This window comes from Sus scrofa, chromosome 14 (assembly GCF_000003025.6).
Source record: "Sus scrofa isolate TJ Tabasco breed Duroc chromosome 14, Sscrofa11.1, whole genome shotgun sequence".
In the NCBI taxonomy this organism is placed as follows: Eukaryota; Metazoa; Chordata; class Mammalia; order Artiodactyla; family Suidae; genus Sus; species Sus scrofa.
Genome location: NC_010456.5, coordinates 111,609,409 through 111,626,787, shown reverse-complemented (window position 1 = coordinate 111,626,787; position 17,379 = coordinate 111,609,409). Strand labels below are relative to the sequence as shown.

The window sequence follows — 17,379 nt, the reverse complement described above, 5'->3', positions numbered from 1 at the left end:
AGGAACTTCACTCTGTTCCTTTTTTTTTCTTCCCCTGCCTGCTGTCTCCAAGATTGGAAGGATAGGGGATGGGGGCGGGGGTAACACAAGAAGATGTTCATTTGTTAATTTTGCTGGGAAAGGTAGCTGAAGATTCCAGTTGTACAGCAGGTGTAAGGGTAGCTCCTTCCCCAATTTACAGGGTTGAGGAAGAAGGAAGATAAGTTGCTGACTTCTCATGTTGGAACAGATTTCCCATTAAAACAAACAAACAAACAAAAAAACCTTTAAATAATAATACATACTCTAACATGTTTCAAGTATATTATAGAATATATAGTTGTTTTGAGACTGCCCTAGGGCTGTGACTGCCTCTAATCTTAACATCTCTTAAAAGAGTATGTTTTTATTCCAAAGCAACTTCTGAATCCTAGACTTAAAAGTTGACATTCCATATATTTATGAATTAAAGGATAGTCATTGAAGTTATTGAGTCATTGAGGAGGTTATTACTGAACCTATGCATGGTTTTCATTACCTTAATGATTCATCCAAGCTCCTGTAATAGTCTTAGAGAAAAACCATGTTTTTGAGGGTCTAGCTCTAATGCATCTGTTTTAAAGAGAACCCATTTATGTTCTTCCCTTTGGTGATGTCTTAAATTACAATCATATTGCCTGAAAACGTGTCCTATAAAACATACATTCAGGAGTTCCTGTTGTGGCATAGTGAGTTAATGATCCGGCTTGTTTATGTGGTGCTGCTGGTTCTATCTCTGGCCCAGCACAGTGGGTTAAGGATCTACCGTTGCCACAGCTGTGACTAGGGCACAGCTACAGCTCAGATGCAGTCCCTGGCTCAGGAACTGCCATATGCCACAGGTGTGGCCAAGAAAGAGAAAAAAAACCCATACACATACATCCAACATGATCTGTGGAAGCAGGTCCTTTAGTAGTGAAAAGTCCATGCAGTGCAAGACCTTCATAAGGTCAGGATGTAGGTACTTCTACAGAAATGCCTCTCTGAAGGTCTCCACTGCTTTTTGTGTGTCTTCATTTTCTGTCCTTTAGCGCATTTGATGATTATTTAACCAACATCTATCTGCCTAATCTCAGACATTGATGGGCCCTGGGAATGTAAAGTTGAACAAAAGATTGCCTTCTAGAAGTTACCTAGAAGAGGAGACTGGCAAGTTACAAAACAAAGTGAAAAGAGTTAATAAGATGTTTGAGTTGAGGGAAGAGTGCACTTCTTGTTTTTGGCCTGGTCCATGGCATGTGGAAGTATCTTGGCCAGGGGTCGAACCCAGTCCACCTAAGTGAGGAGGCCTGATCCCTAAGCTGTTGCTGCTCTATAAGAGAACTTTCTCTTCCTTTTTTTTTTTTTTTAAATCATGTCCTACTTGAAACTGACCTTATGTCTTTGGTTCAGCTATCTTTCAGAGCATTCCAGTGACACCTAGGCCTCATTCCCTACTTCAGGGTGTTGCCTGAGGTTGTTTCTCACCCATTGCTATAGAGCTAAGAAGTCAAGAAGTACTTAGTGCGTAGAAAGAGCAGGCAGGTACCACCAATACCCTAAATTGTTTTCTGTCCTGATTTAAAAACTCCCAAGTCCACACAAAAAGGAAATCGAGAGCTGTGTCAATGACTTGGAGCCCCGTGATAAGACAGCCAGCTCACCATCTTTGGAGGTATATCAAGTGGGAATACAGTAAAATTCATGCATTAGAGTTTTGAATCAACTTAGGTCTAAGATTTTCAGCTGCTTACAAAACATTGTTTGGAAATGCCATAATTCAGTCAACAAAAAAATATGTGATACCCCCCTCCCCACACTCCTCACCTTAATCAGTCACAAGAGTTTATAGAGCTTTCTTTTACAGTCATTGCCGCTAAATTAATTCAGGTGACTTTTCATCACCTGGTACCTGGATTCTTCTATTGTAAGTCTCCTAATTTGATTCCCTGTCTCCAGATCTGTTCTCTCGCCAAAAGGATCCATGTTGTTAGTCTGATATAATCTTAATGCATTTCTTCCCATAACTTTCAGTAACTCCCAATTACCTGCAGCGTTGAATTGGTAGTCCATAATCTGTATCCAGCTCACTCCTCCAACTGTAACCTCTTTCATTCATGGTATGGGAAATGCCAGGGTGTCTATTAGCTTGTTTGTCCTCTTCCTCCTTGCTGGGACTTCACCTGTCTTCTTGTAGCTTCAACGAATAGCACTTTTCTCTTGTCCCTGAGATACAGGAAGTCCCTGGTCTGCAGTACCTCGCCCTCCACCCATCTATAGCCCTTAATTCATTCAACCAGCGGCTTGAGGGCTCCAGTTGTTGCTGGGATGCGGTGCACCACTCACCGCTATTTATGGTCTAGATTGCTTTTTACCTTTTCAAGTAAGTGGATTCCACCAAGAGCTCCTGGAGCTAGGGCCACCTCTTCTCGGCTTCAGTAAGTAAATGATGAGTTACTATTTTCCCTTTTAAGAGGCTGCTCCTGGAGCCTGACTCAAATTGAATAGGCCAGAACATACTGGTCACAAGATCTGACCCACTGCGTGATCACAGGTCAGGTGAGGGAGGGTCGACTAAAAGCCATAATTCTATTAGGGAACGTGCTCCATTAAGTCAACCTGGACCTAGGACCTGGGCCCCAAACTCAGCGGCGTGTGGGCGGCGGCGCCCTGCAGGCCAGGACTACTTTTGGCCCTTCGCAGCCGCCGTCCACAGCGCCCCGCTGAGCCCCAAAGCCCTTGGAGAGGACCGGCTCACGCTCCGCACTGCCAGGCCCCCACCACGGCTCTCCGTGCAGGTTGGTTTTCCCCGCCTGTCCGGGGCCCCTGAGAGCAGAGGCCGGCCCCGACCGCCGCTCCTCTGTCGGGAGAGCGCCGGGGGTGAAGCGCTTTCCCTCCGCGGAGACCCCCGCCCCAGGCGCTCCGGCCAGTGCGCTTCTCAGGGGCGCCCACGACGCCGGCCGTCGGATTGCACCCGGTTCCGCTCCCGCTGCTGCGCGCCCAGGCTTCCCCAGCCCGACGAGGGTCTCTCTCTAGCGCTGCCCTCGCGCCTCCCTGTCCGTCCTGGGCCCAGACCAGGCCTGGGTTCAGAGACAGCAACGGGTGTCTGCGTCCTGCCCGGACTGGTAGGCCTGTGAGTGCTGACGCTCGCGCGCCGCGCTTCGGGGAAGGCTGACCGCCCTCTGGAGGGACTGGAGGTAGCTGGCCAGCTCTTGGTTAAAGGGTCGTAGATGCCCACTTTTAACGCCCCCGGCCCCCGCCATTCTGACCAAAGCGAGGGACCTTCCTTGTGAACACGTCTGAACAGGGTTGATTAAAAGCTCACCTGCCCAATTTCTAGGCTGTCTATGAATTAAGCACCTTATGGAATTGAGTTTAGACTGGTATAAGGTTAAAAGCACTGGGCTCTGAAGGCTGGTTAGGGCTCACATCTTGGCCTAGACAGTTTTCTTTGTAAAATGGGGATGGTAATAGGATGGACAGCACAGAACCGTTGTGAGAATTAAGAAATACGCAAGTCAAGTGCACAGTGCTAATTACAGCTCCCACTTATCAGAGGCTTTCTTTCCAGAAACGTGAAAATGGTTTTGACCGGCAGGTGGCACTGGTGACTGTATGGTATGATGTGCAGACTTGTTCAAAGATTCCTTCTGTAAAAAAGGGTTTAAAGGCCCCCAGGAAATCTTGGCCGAGTTGGCAGCTTTAAACTTTCTTCAAGCTAGAAAGTACATTTGAGATTAAGTAATACTAATCTTGTTTTTGTAGGTTGGGACTAACCTGGCTATGGCTTGCTCAAGCAGGTCACAGTGGGTCTCAAGTTTGCTCCTTCAAGTTCAGTGTTACTTTTTTTTTTTTTTTTTTTTTAACCTCTGATGCTTTGCTAGCCTGTTGGGATGGCACCTTGAGTATGCCTTAGAATTGGTTTGGAAACTACAGAGTTAAAATAGATGTCTACATTCATTCATCAAATATTGTAGAGCACTTACGATGTGCCAGACATTGTTCTGACACTAGTTATAACATGGTGAACAAAACAGATACAGTGCTAGCTAGCTCTCATTGAGTTTACTTATTAGTGGACAACACCAACAATATGACTGTAAATAAGTATAGAATTATAAATTGCTAAGAAGAAAAAAAAGGAGGCTGTTTTGGATCCGGTGGTTCACTTTGTTGAGGAGGTGAGAAGCTGAGCCCAGAAAGATGTGATAAGGAGCCAGTAATGCGGAGAATGAAATGAAAAGCCTTCAAAGGATAGGAAACAATTTACAAAAGCTCTAAAGTGGGAAAAAAGCCAGGAAATGAAAAAAGGCTAATGCAGCTGAACACAATGAGTAAAGGGGAAAAAGTAGCAAGAGATGAAATTGAAGTGGTGGCTGGAACCTTTGAGCAAAGTTCAAAGGGGTTTGCATTCCATTCTGAGTGTGTTAGAAGCCACTGAAAAATCTCTAAGCGTGGACTACCAAAATCCTGTTTTTGATTTAAAAAGTACTCCAGCTGCTATGCAGAGAATGAATTAGGTGATGGAAATGAGTAGCAGGGAAATGACCAGTAATCTAGATGCGAGATGGTAATATCTTCAAGTAGAGGGGTGGTGGTGAAGATGGAGAAAAATAGACAGATTAAGATATATTTTGGAGGTAAAATCTGGAAGACTTAATGATGGATTAGATGAGAATTAAGAGAAAAAAGGATCTATGATGATTTTCAGGTTTTGGGGTTGAACAGTTGGGTGGATAGTGATACCGTTTGCTGAAATGGAGAAAACTGGAGGAAGAACAGGTTCAGGGTGGAGTGGGGAGATGGTGGACTAGAGAATTCCATCTTAGACTAATTTTTTTATATATATTTGATTAGCAATTGTATATAAGAACTTGTAGCTCAGAGGAGAGCTTTCTGTTGGTGATGTAAACTTGAGAGTCGTCAGCATATGGATGGTATTTAAAGCCAAGGGAATGGATAAAGTCACGGAAATTATCTGTTTTCTCATTATCATCACCGTTGGGCCTGTGGCCACCAATGCAGTTGTGTATCTTTGGGGGTTTAAAGCACTAGATTTCAGTAATTAAGTATGAACTGTCATTACAGCTGTGCAGTCATGTATTTGTCACCCCATATTGCCCCCACTTTCCCCACCCTATGGTAGAGAAACAAGCTCTTGTGTCCACAGGTGCTTCTTTGACCTGGCCCTTAAGCTTGCTTGTGAAACGTTTGTAGTAGGCGGAGGACCATGACAGTTTTCTGCTTACCTACAGGACAGACGATGAAGTTGAAGGAACTTGAGCGACCAGCTGTCCAAGTGTGGAGCCCAGCCAGCCAGTACCCTGTGTATCTGGCCACAGGTATGGTGATACAGTAGATGAGGGTCTGCTGAAGTACATAGGTTGAGGGGAACTTCATGTCCAGAATTGTTTATTGTGCTTCAGAGAAAACTTTAGAGTCCTGGAAAGGTGGGACTGGCTAGCAGCATAAGCAAGGGGATACTAGGGGGTTTTGGTACCTGGGAGCAGCCTTGGATTATGACTCAAGGCTAAGCATGTCACGCGTTCTTGCTTTCTCTAGAAAAACCATTTGAAAAAAGGGTATTTCCACTCCTCTTTTGTTCCTGCTCTTCCCTACTGTCTAACCATTTATACATCAAATCCATACATAGATTGTTGTTCATATGCTGCCTCTTCCTGACTTTTCTTATGCCTAGGAACATCTGCGCAGCAGCTAGATGCCTCCTTTAGCACAAATGGCACATTGGAAATCTTTGAGGTTGATTTCAGGGACCCCTCTCTGGACTTGAAACGCAAGGGCATCCTTTCTGCCTCCAGCAGGTACTATGTCTGACCTGTTAATGGGTATGCAGGGTGGATCCTGACGTAGACCGTGATGGGGCCTGGGAGTCACGTGTGCTTCTCAGGGCTCATGAGGAGACAGGTGAGGGGAGAAGATTCTTTAATTTGAAGAGACGTTAACTCTGGGTTAATTTTGCAAAAGAGTGGTGAAAACAACCCCCCCCCCCCCCCCGCCGTGGTCACAGCAGCAGTGTCAGGCAGAATCATGCAGTAGAGATGCCGCACACAAGCCTGGACCCACGAGTACCTGGTCTCTCTCTGAACCCAGATATGTTGGCTCCTTCCTCCCTTGGTTCTTGTGAAGATAACAGCCTTACACAATATCTTTCTTTTCTGCCAATGGCAGATGAATGAATGATCCTCTCCTCATTGCTGTTGGGCACTGATTAGGCCCTCAAGGAGTTCCTGGCTCTGGCAGGCTTACAGGGTTGGGTTCCAGCATTCACTGAGCACATGTATACATGCCAGGCACTGGGCTAGAGGCTCTGCCTATCTTATTCATTCCTCAAAATGATCCTAAGCAGTAAATACCATGATTCCCATTTTACATAGAAGGGAACCAAAACTCTGAGAAGCTAGGATTTATGTCTGGGCCTGACTCCAAAACCTACCTTATTTCAACTGCTCTTTTGTAGGTTTTGTAAAGATGAGGCTTATGCTCTGAATCAATGGTCTCCTTATTTTTGTACCATCAGGAAAAATATAAATATTCACTATACTGAAGTATATATTCAATATAGATAATATGATATTACTCAACTATTTTTGAATATTAAACTTACAAATTTTTTTTTTATAGCCCAGAAAATTATCTTGCCCATCCCAGTTTAGAGATTGCTGGTCTAGAATGTTGCTGTCCATCCTCTTGTGCATTTTTTGGTTCCATCTGAGTAATTAGGTTAAGATATTTAGACAGAAGTATCCTTTCTTTTCATAGTTTAACCTAATAATGAAATTTAGTTATTCGTCTCCCTTTCTTGAGCTCCTATATCACTTTATGCACTTTATGAGAATATCCCTTATTTTGCAGTTTTTTATATTTCTTGGTTTTTCCAGAACCTGTACCTTTTACCTTTTGAAGAGTAAGCCTTGGAGGGCTTACCAATAATGCTGAGATATTCTTAGCCTTCCTAAGCAAGCATTTCAGAGAGGGCTGCTGAAAGGGTTGAGCTAATTTAATAATGTTTATACTCTTGGAGATAAGATGGGAGCAGTGAGCAAAGACTCTTTTTTTTTTTTTAGATTTGTTTATTTACTTTTTAAGATTTATTTATTTATACGCACTCACGGCATATGGAGATTCTCAGGCCAGGGGTCTAATCGGAGGTACAGCTCCTGGCTTACACCACAGAAATGCCAGATCCGAGCCATGTCTGCAACCTACACCACAGCTCATGGCAACACTGAATCCTTAGCCCACTGAGAGAAGCCTGGAATCGAACCTGCAACCCCGTGATTCCTAGTTGGATTTGTTTCCACTCTGCCACAATGGGAACTCCAAAGGCTCTTTTCTTTGACAAGCCAAGCAGCAGCTTCAGCACAGTAATGGCTCTTTAGGGCTATGAGTTCTTAAGACAGAGGCAATGTAATTAATTGCTTAAGAAACCTTGAAACTGACTCCTGAGATCCATGTAGGTAGAGATTTTTATTCACTGCTTTAGTCACTGTTGTATCTCTAGCATCTAGAACAGTGCCTGAAATTAGGTGGTTAGTAAGTATCTGTTGAATAAATGAGTGATATCAGAGACTTCTAGATTACCAAACAGAGTGTTCATATCCATCACTTCAGTTAGTTATAGTTAGTCTTCAGTCAGTCTTAGTGCCTTAGGTGAAAGAGACCCTTTCTTTTCTTTTCTTTTCTTTTCTTTCTTTCTTTTTTTTTTTTTTTTGCTTTTTAGAGCCGCATTCAAGGCATATGGTAGTTCCCAGGCCAGGGGTGAAATTGGAGCTGTAGCTGCTGGCCTCCGCTACAGCCACAGCAACACCAAATCCAGGCTGTCTGCAACTTAAACCATAGCTCATGGTGATGCCAGATCCTTAACCTAACCCACTGAGCTAGGCCAGGAATCAAACCCACATCCTCATGGATACTAGTCAGATTTGTTACTACTGAACCATGACTGGATCTCTGAAGGGACCCTTTTTGAAATGTTAGTACGTATTCAGGAATCATGAAGCATCACCTCATACTCTTCCCTTCGGGAACTTGGGGGCTACAACCAAAACAAATACAGTTAACACTCTTGGTAGTATTTCATCTCTACTTTTTTTCCCCACCTCTATAATTGTGTCCAAAGATTGATTCTCATTCTCAAAGATCTAAGGTATTACCTTTGACACAGTCCTGTTGGGGCTTTCTTTTTCTTTTTAGTCTTTTTAGGGCTGCACCCAAGGCATACAGAAGTTCCCAGGCTAGGGGTAGAATCAGAGCTGCAGCTGCTGGCCTACTCCACACCCACAGCAATGCCAGATCCAAGCCTTGTCTGCAACCTACACTGCAACTCATGGCAACACCAGATCCTTAACCCACTGAGCGAGGTCAGGAATCGAACCTGTGTCCTCATGAATTCTGGTCAGATTCATTACCATGAGCCACAACAGGAACTCCCTGTTGGGGCTTTCTGGAGAAATCATCTTAGACACTCCAGGGCCTAGGACATCCACTTCTTTCCATTCCAACCTGGGTTAGGTCACTTTCTCAGAAGTAGCATCCCAAACAATTGAGATTATCAGGGTCAATAAAGGACAGCCCATTCTTTGCTTTATGCTTTCCTCTTTTCTGTGTCATCTTCTGCATGGTTTAAGGGAAAGCATAGTTGTGTTGGATTGCTGCCTTGGCTGAAACTATGTAACTTTGGGGAAATTGAGTTCCATCAGTTATCTTAGATTTCCTCACTTATATGTAAAAAAGAGGTTGTACAGGATGACTTGTAAGAACCTACTGAACTCCAAATTTAGGTTTTATATTCAGTCTCTCCTTCCCTTTTTCTAGCTTAGTCTCCTTTTTTTCCCCCAAAAACAAAAACCCACTCCTCTCTGTATCTTTTCATTATTAACTAAACATACTTTTCAAAATCTTCTCCTTTCCACTGTCTGCCCTTTTTACCAGATCCCTGCCTCAATCACATTTGGATCCCGATGAGTCCCTTATCTTCAATCCATGTTGCATCAGAGAAATTGAGAAATACCTGACTGAAAGGGAGATGTTCTGAAACACTAGTAGGATGTAGATGAGGGACAGCCTAGAGCTGTAAATAGGCTGAAGAGAGTGCGTGGATAAATGCCACTGGACGCAATCAGAATCAATATGGATTTGCATGTGCACTGAAGCAAGTGATATTTGGTTTGTTCAGTGAATCTCCCTCAAGAAGAAAGCTTTCTGGGAGAACAGTACATGGCTTATGTACTGACTTTTGAGCTGAGAACATTGCTGCTGTGGCTGAATGAGTTCAGAGGTAATGGGTGATTTGCTACTCTCTACCCTCTGTCTACACTGAGGTTCTAGATCTCTGAGTAGCCTCTGTAACCTATTCCTGACTCATCCTCTAGTAACATGGAGAAAGTAGATGAGCGATCTTTCAGTACGTTTATCTCATTTCTAGCTACTTGGGGTGCAGTTTGACCCCTCTTTAAGTGCATGTGTAGGGGATAGCACCAAGCAGTAAAAGATCATTTTGGCACAATTCCTAGTTTTCTTGTTTCAGAGACTTGCCTGCTGTCTCGAGGCATCAAGATCGCAGAGTAGGGAGTTCCTGTCATGGCTCGGCAGTTAACGGACCCCACTAGCATCCATGAGGACGTGGGTTCCATCCCTAGCCTCGCTCAATGGGTTAAGGATCTGGCATTGCTGTAAGCTGTGGTGTAGGTGGCAGATGCAGCTCAGATGGTGCTTTGCTGTGGCTGTGGTATAGGCTGGCGGCTACAGCTCCGATTAGACCCCTGGCCTGGGAGCCTCCATATGCTGCGGGTGCAGCCCTAAAGGACAAAAAAAAAAAAAAAAAAAAAAAAAGATCTCAGAGTAGAGAGCATGGGTGTTGTTGTTAGACAGATTTGGATTCAGATCCTAGCTCTGCTCTCAGCTCTCCTGGACACATTATTTCCACTTCTCTGACCCTGTTTTCTCTAGTGTAAATTTGGGATACGTAGTCAGCATGTAGTTGCCTGGTACACACTAGGCATTCAGAAAAGTAGTTCTCTCAAACAGCCATCCCTCCACCCCACTGTTTTCCTTCTCTAGCTTGGAGCACTGCCCTTAGTGCTCTGTTTAACTGTTTTTTTTTTTTTGCTTTCCAGGACCGCACCCGCGGCATATGGAGTGTCCCAGGCTAGGGACTGTAGCTGCTGGCCACAGCCACAGCCACGCAGGATCCAAGCCACGTCTGCAACCTACACCACAGCTCACGGCAACACCAGATCCTTAACCCGCTGAGTCAGGCCAGGGATGGAACCCGTAACCTCATGGTTCCTCGTTGGATTTATTTCCAGTGTGCCGCAACAGGAACTCCTGCTCTGTTTGACTTTTAAGGAAACTTAGATTTCCTTTAAAAACTAATTTTCACTTTGGTCCACTAACATGAGGTTGAGATTTTTCCAAAGGAACCTTTCTAAGCAAATGAACTCAAAATGCAAAACAAAGAAGAACAGAAATCATGGGAGCAAGAATTTGTAGAGCACGTATTTCCTAATCATGAGGTAGCTCAAGCTTGGCCTCAGATGAACTTAGCTGGTGTGATGTTCTGATCTCAGAGGTCTCAGTCTGTTTTCTCCAGCCTTATCTTTTTCTTCCTGTCAGGAGCATAGCCACTAGTTGGCTGTTGGGGCTAGTTCTATCTCTATGACATTCAGCATCTTCCTGTTGTTCTAGGCTGGTATGCAGTCTCATATATCTAGTTCAGTGCTTCTCAACCTTGGCAGCTTGTTAGAATCACCTTGGGGCTCTTGTTAGAAATATGGGTTCCGAGGACCTGTCTCTGGAAATTCTCCTTCACAAAGTCTGGGTATGAGTCAAAACCTATATTTTCTGTAGGTGCCACCCCCTCATTCTATGATGCTAGATGGTCTCCATCACTCCCATTGTTATCCTAGGAATCTCTTTAGCAGAGGATTTCACCTGTATTCTCATGTTTTCAAAGTTCCCACCGTCCTATGCAAACTCTTCTCCCTATACCTTCTCCTTAAATCTCCTAGTTCCTATTTGCCCTATACTTTTTTTAATTTTTAAAATATTCAAATTTGCAAATAGTACAGTGAATAATTATATACCTTCACGTAGACTCATCAATCATTAGCATTTTGCCACATTTGCTTACATGCTTGTGTGCTCTCTGTCGACACATGTGCACGCACGCGCGCACACACACACACACACACGGCTGTTTCTTGTTTCCTCATCCAGGGGCTAGAGCTAGAGTTCAGCATGGGCAGAGGGCAAGGCAATGGAATAGCCAGAGGAGCCCGTAATAGCTCAATGTCACAGAGATAGTACTAGCCCCAACAGCCAACTCATGGCTGTGCTTGTGCTCTTTTGTTTCCTGTCTATTTGCACAGCAGAGATGATTGCCATTCCTTGAGCCCACTGAGTGATCAAGTCTCTGCCCTTACCTGCCTGGTCCCAGGTGTGCCCCCTCTCCCAGGTGTTCTCTGTCACATCTATTAGGGCTCCAGTTTCACCCACACTAGGGGGGTGTTAACCATAGGAAGGTGCATGCTTCCAGGAAGAAAATCATTTGCCATGCCTGATAGTCTGCATTTGGGCCACTCTAAAGTAACTGGGCACTCTTCTCTGACCCTTTGGTGACTCCCTCTTGAGGTCTCAGGTACCTTTTACTCTGGTTTGTGTGTCATGTGTTCTGACCGTAGTGAGGTCACTGCATTCCCATACCAGTTTCCCTAGCCATACCTTCCTCTGGTTTCTGTGTGACCTATTATGGGCTCCCCTGGCTATTTCATTGCCTTGCCCTCTGCCCATGCTGAACTCTAGCTCTAGCCCCTGGATGACAAGGCAGCCTCTGGAGCCAGCATGGGACACATTTTTCTGCTCTGTTAAGGTCAGCGCAACCTTAGAAAACATAGCTTTTCTGACCGTGGCTTTAGATCCACCAATTGTTACATCTCTGCTCTTTTGTTCAGATGCTGACCTGGTTCTGAACTGTTACTCAACTCTTCACTTCTGACAGGCTAGCTCTGCTCTAATGACTGGCCAAACAGGTCCTGTCTGGTTATCCCATTCAGTTTCTTTGCTGACTGTTCCCGGGGTGTGGGAACATTTCCTTTTACTTAAGGATCTTATGACACCATTCATTGTGAAATCTCAGAAGGGCTGTGGAAATATCCTTGGCTAGCAGCTGTGAAGGAGGACAGATCACCATCTGTCTCTTGTGTACTGTACAAGAACTGGCAGTGTGAGATGCTCAGAAAGCCAGAAGAGTGTTTCCCAAGCAGTGCATTTATTCTTCATGCCTTTGTGTCTCTAGGGCTGGTCCACTGAATCCACATGGTAGCTCCAGTGGGCCAGCCACATGGGAGAGGCTTGGAATGGTAAGGTCCTTAGATCTTTTCTCACTTCCAGCTTAATAGGAAAGAGGGCACAGCAACTGTTGGCCTAGGGAACTTGCTTCTTCTTTTTAGAAAAATTTTATTGGAACATAGTTGACTTACAGAGTTGTGTTAATTTTAGGTATACAGAAAAGTAAATCAATTATGTGTATACAGATATCTATTCCTTTTCAGATTCTTTTCCCATAGAGGTTATTATACAGTATTGAGTAAATTTCCCTGTGTTATACAGTAGGTCCTTGTTACCCATCTATTTTATAAAGTAGGCAACTTCCTAGTTTATCTCTCCCCTCCACATTTCCCCTTTGGTAAACATAAGTTTGGTTTTGAAATCTTTGAGTCTGATTCTTTTTGTAAGGTCTATTGTATCATTTTTATTAGAGTCCACACATTAGTGATCTCATATGATATTTGTCTTTCTCTGTCTGACTTACTTTACTTAGTGTGATAATTTCTAGGTGGGAACCTACTTCTTTTCAGTTATGGAAGAGTTTGGCTCTTCCTCTAAGTAGAATACAGTGTTTTATGATGATTAGGAGCTCAGGCTCTGGAATAAGATAGGCCTGATTTTGGAGTTCGAGTTGTGGCTGCAATCCAACTAGTATCCATGAGAATGTGGGTTTGATCCCTGGCCTCGCTCAGTGAGTTAAGGATCCGGCGTTGCTGAGAGCTGTGGCATAGGCTGGCAGCTATAGCTCCAAATTCAACCCATAGCCTGGGAACTTCCATATACCCAAGTGCAGCCATAAAAAAAAACAAGAAACCTGTTGTTTTTTTTTTAAATGATTTTTATTTTTTCCATTATAGGTAGTTTACAATGTTCTGTCAATTTTCTACTGTACGGCGAAGTGACCCCCTCACGCATACATATATATATTCTTTTTCTCACATTGTCCTCCATCATGCTCCATCGCAAGTGACTAGATATAGTTCCCAGTGGATAAGCAGTGAGCTAGGCCTGATTTTGAACCTTGACTCCATCACTTCCTAGCTGTCAAATGGGAATACAATTACTAGCTATATATATACAGAAGTTTGTATTAACCCCCAATAATATTATCAACAACAAAGCACCCTTCCCCAAGCCCAAGGCGGTGGCTTCCTGCTTCTAGTGTAACATAAGTTGAATACTTTTTTAGGACCAGGCAAAGGAGACCTCCGTTCTGTGTCTGGGAAATGAGGGAGACAGGCAGGCCCTGATTAAGAGTGGGGATGCCTGCGTAATGGCAGAGGCTGACACAAATGCCCGGTCTCTACTTACTGACCTGGACGCGAGTTGGTGCTGATGCCAGTTCCTCCTCTTTGTAGGTTTCACAAGCTGATCTGGGGGAGCTTTGGCAATGGGCTTCTGGAAGGCTCCGGGGTTATTGCAGGCGGCGGGGACAATGGCATGCTTACTCTATACAATGTGACCCACATCCTGTCTTCGGGAAAGGAGCCTGTGATTGCCCAGAGGCAGAAGCACACGGGGGCTGTCAGAGCCCTTGACTTTAATCCTTTCCAGGTACTTCATTTCAGTTGATCAGACATGGCTGAGCCATGGAGCAACAGATCTGAAGGGAGGCATTCACTTGTGACCTCTGGTCTCTAACTCTGGGCCCTTCCCAGGTCGTTACGGGGGAGGCTTTGGAAGCCCCACATATGGGTCTCTTTCCTCCTTTTTTACTGTCATTTCTTCCTGGGATGTTGTGTCTCCAAAGGCCTATTCCTTTGTACAGGGCAACCTCCTAGCCTCAGGGGCCAATGATTCTGAAATCTTCATTTGGGATTTGAATAACTTGAGTGTGCCAATGACCCCGGGATCCAAGTCACAGGTGAGGAACCACCCGGTGCTGCTGCTTATGAGGGTGCAGCTGATTTTCCCTGGACTTGAATTCTAAGGGCACCGGAGATTGCAGTCTTTACCACTGGAGGGCAATAAAGCTCCACAGACTAACATGCTACCTACCAGCCAGTCCGGGGAGGGATAGAGGGGGGCCCCGGGGTGTGGAGGGGTGGGGTGGTTTGTAGTCATTAAGTGTCCTAGGGGTTTCTAGGAGGCAAGAGAAGGGTGAGGGGAGTGAAAGACGTTGAAAGAAGGAGTGAGAGTACTGTTCATTGTAGGATAGTTTAGGCGGGGTTGGGCCCTGGACTCAGCTGACCCAGTGCAAGGGGAGGACCCCCAGATATACCCCCTGCCCTTTTTGTGGGAGGATCAGCCTTGTCTTTGTATCTGGTTCTCGCATGCAGTTGGGGGTCTCCTGTGCTTCTGTCTGAGTGTACCTATTTTGTCAGTTGTAACCAAGTCCATCTTTTTCTTCCTGGCTTTTCCATCTTATGCTTACAGTATCGTGAGGTAAGTTCAGTGTGAATTTGATAGCACCTTGGGCCCTAAAAGTATCAATGACTTTTCTTTCTGTCTCACTCTCTCCGCGGGTCTCGAGTGTCTGTATTTCCCTCCCTCCCCTTCCTCCTCTCCTTCTCTTTGTCATAGACAGGAGGGCCCTTTTAAAATCTTGACTCTATGCCCTAGGAGCACCAAGGGTATCTGTCCTTCTCTCAGCTTCTACAACAGTTTCCTAAAGGATCCTCCACGGAAAACTCACCAGCTTCCTGGGACTGGCTTGGTTTGGGCAGCCCCATGTCTACCCTTGGTCTTCCTGTGGGTGGCTGGAGCAGTGGGAGATGAGCTGTCTCTTGGTCCAGGGGTGACGGCTTGTCCTCAACCCACCATCCCAATCCTGCCTCAGCAGCCCCTAGAAGACATCAAGGCACTCTCTTGGAACCGCCAAGTTCAACACATTCTGTCTTCTGCTCACCCCAGCGGCAAGGCAGTCGTGTGGGATCTCAGGAAGAATGAACCTATCATCAAAGTCAGTGATCACAGCAACAGGGTAAGTTGGATAAAGGCAGAATGTAGACTCAGGTTCTGCTGTCTCTCTCAGGCCTAGCACTGGAGCTGCTCTTCTCCAGGCCAGGGTTCTGCTTTCAGTTGTTACGCACGTGGATTCAGCCCCTTAGCAGATTTCCTGCTGAGGGTGAAAGCTTAGGGAAGCTAAACTGAGCTGATCTGGAGGTTTCTAGAGCTCCTTACTTGTGGTCATCACCTATTCCCTGATGGCTGTGGTGTTCCTAGTCACACAGAAGAAACACAAAACCTGCCCTCAGAGAGGTCCTATTTCACCTGGACAAGAAAGGTCATAACCAGAAGAGTCAGATTACACCATCCATTGGGGTCTGCTTTGTTCACAGATGCACTGCTCAGGCCTGGCCTGGCACCCAGACATAGCCACCCAGTTGGTGCTATGTTCAGAAGATGATCGTCTTCCAGTGATTCAGCTGTGGGACTTGCGCTTTGCCTCCTCGCCCCTCAAGGTGCTAGAGAGTCACAGCAGGTAACTCTGTCCACATCCCTGGTGGAGGGTGAGGGCATAACTGACCGATGCACGCCTCACTTTGGCTACCAGATTCCTCCCTCACTTCAGAGTCATCCCAGTGAACGAACACACAGTTACCTGGTTCTAGCTCTAGCTCCAACCAACCAGAGTTCCTTTAGACCCAGGGGTTATGGGAAAGAGCCTGTGATTCCATCTGACTTCCAGAGATGAGAGTGAGGACAGGGTCTAGAGAAATGTTGGAGCCAAGGTTTAGTCTCCCTGGAAGAGTCCCCAGGCTCTGATCTGAGGACCGTGCTCATTTGTTTAAGGTGATGAGGTTGCCTCCTCCAAGACTTCTCCTTAATTAAAGAACCTTGGCTTGGGCCTTTCTGTGAACAGGCTTGCCTCTGAAGTGGTAGCTCTTGGGCCCACAGCAGAGAAAGCAGCCCCACGGTCTGTTCCTAACTCAAGGGCCATGCCTTCCTCGCTCCTTGGGGACTTTAGAGAGTTAGATCCTCGTTATCCTCCTGGGCCAAAAGCACCTACAGAGATGGGTGCTTGCCTGATTCGTGCTGATTCACAGTTCCTACCCTACAGTCTGGGAAGAGAAGCAGGCCGTTGTGCAGTGACCTGTGGGAGGCAAAGTGTATGGTGCACAGGCCCTGGGATTGGACTTAGGTTTGGGCTGCATGACTGCTAAAAGTTTCTTAATTTCCTCCCAAGCCTTACTTTCCTCATTTGCATAGTGAAATCAGGCTGCTCATCTTGGGAAGATGAAATTTAGCCAAGATACACAAGGCATCCTACTCATAATAGGCATTCAACGAATGTTAGTTCCTCTTTCCTTTCCTTCTTAGGGGAATCTTGTCAGTGTCGTGGAGTCAGGCTGATGCTGAGCTGCTGCTCAGTAGTGCCAAGGACAGCCAGATCTTGTGCTGGAACCTTGGGAGCAGTGAGGTAGGCTGGGCCTTCCTTATGTGGGCATGCTGGGATGGTTAGGGAATCCTGGATGCACTCATGTGTTCTGGGTTGCCTTACCTAAGTCAAGATCTCCGTAATGGCTGTGTTCCCTCCTCTTAGGTGGTGTATAAGCTGCCCACACAGAGCAGCTGGTGCTTTGATGTGCAGTGGTGCCCTCGGGATCCTCCAGTGTTCTCTGCTGCCTCCTTTGACGGCTGGATCAGTTTATACTCCGTGATGGGTAGGAACTGGGAAGTCCAGCAGATGAGACAGGCTGACAAGGTTTGAACGGCTTGGCGGAGAATGCTGGAGGGAAGGGACTGTCTCTATTTTGGGGTGAGAAGGACACAAGCCTGGGAAGAGGTGGGGACTGTTGGAGACTTGGGAGACCAGGGCCCTGGGCTTGGGAGGGCTGAACCTTTGCTCCAGCTTTCACCTTCCTGGAAGGATGTCAGTTTCTGCCCAATACAAAGGACGCCTTTACCTTGACTCTTGGTCTTGGATGTTCCCTGTGGTAGATCAGGGAAATTGGACCTCCCATCATTGTTTTGGAAATATGAACTGTCTTACCTCCCTGTCTCCTATAGACCTATTTTATGTCACACTCCACGGTAGACATTGGATGTAGTAGGCTTTCCCAGAGCCTTATGCATGGGATTTCCATCCTC

General features: G+C 45.7%; 1 protein-coding gene across 23 annotated transcripts in view; it reads left to right on the top strand.

Moving 5' to 3' along the window:
• SEC31B (SEC31 homolog B, COPII coat complex component) overlaps positions 97–17,379 on the top strand; it is a 40,775-nt gene continuing 23,492 nt past the window's right edge. For 7 of the 23 annotated variants that reach the window (XR_001306226.2, XM_013993185.2, XM_013993167.2 and 4 more), the window contains exons 1-10: positions 97–2,795; positions 5,253–5,339; positions 5,696–5,819; positions 13,704–13,899; positions 14,114–14,209; positions 14,722–14,730; positions 15,125–15,268; positions 15,627–15,769; positions 16,609–16,708; positions 16,832–16,993. Coding sequence is in view for 22 of the 23 variants with exons in the window: in XM_013993185.2 (XP_013848639.1) it covers positions 5,261–5,339; positions 5,696–5,819; positions 13,704–13,899; positions 14,114–14,209; positions 14,722–14,730; positions 15,125–15,268; positions 15,627–15,769; positions 16,609–16,708; positions 16,832–16,993 (1,053 nt within the window). In the remaining variant the exon portion in view is untranslated. Of the gene's footprint in view, positions 2,796–2,824; positions 3,131–5,252; positions 5,340–5,695; positions 5,820–13,703; positions 13,900–14,113; positions 14,210–14,721; positions 14,731–15,124; positions 15,269–15,626; positions 15,770–16,608; positions 16,709–16,831; positions 16,994–17,379 lie in introns of those variants that run through there. The other 16 variants (XM_013993161.2, XM_013993180.2, XM_013993157.2 and 13 more) reach the window with 14 other exon arrangements.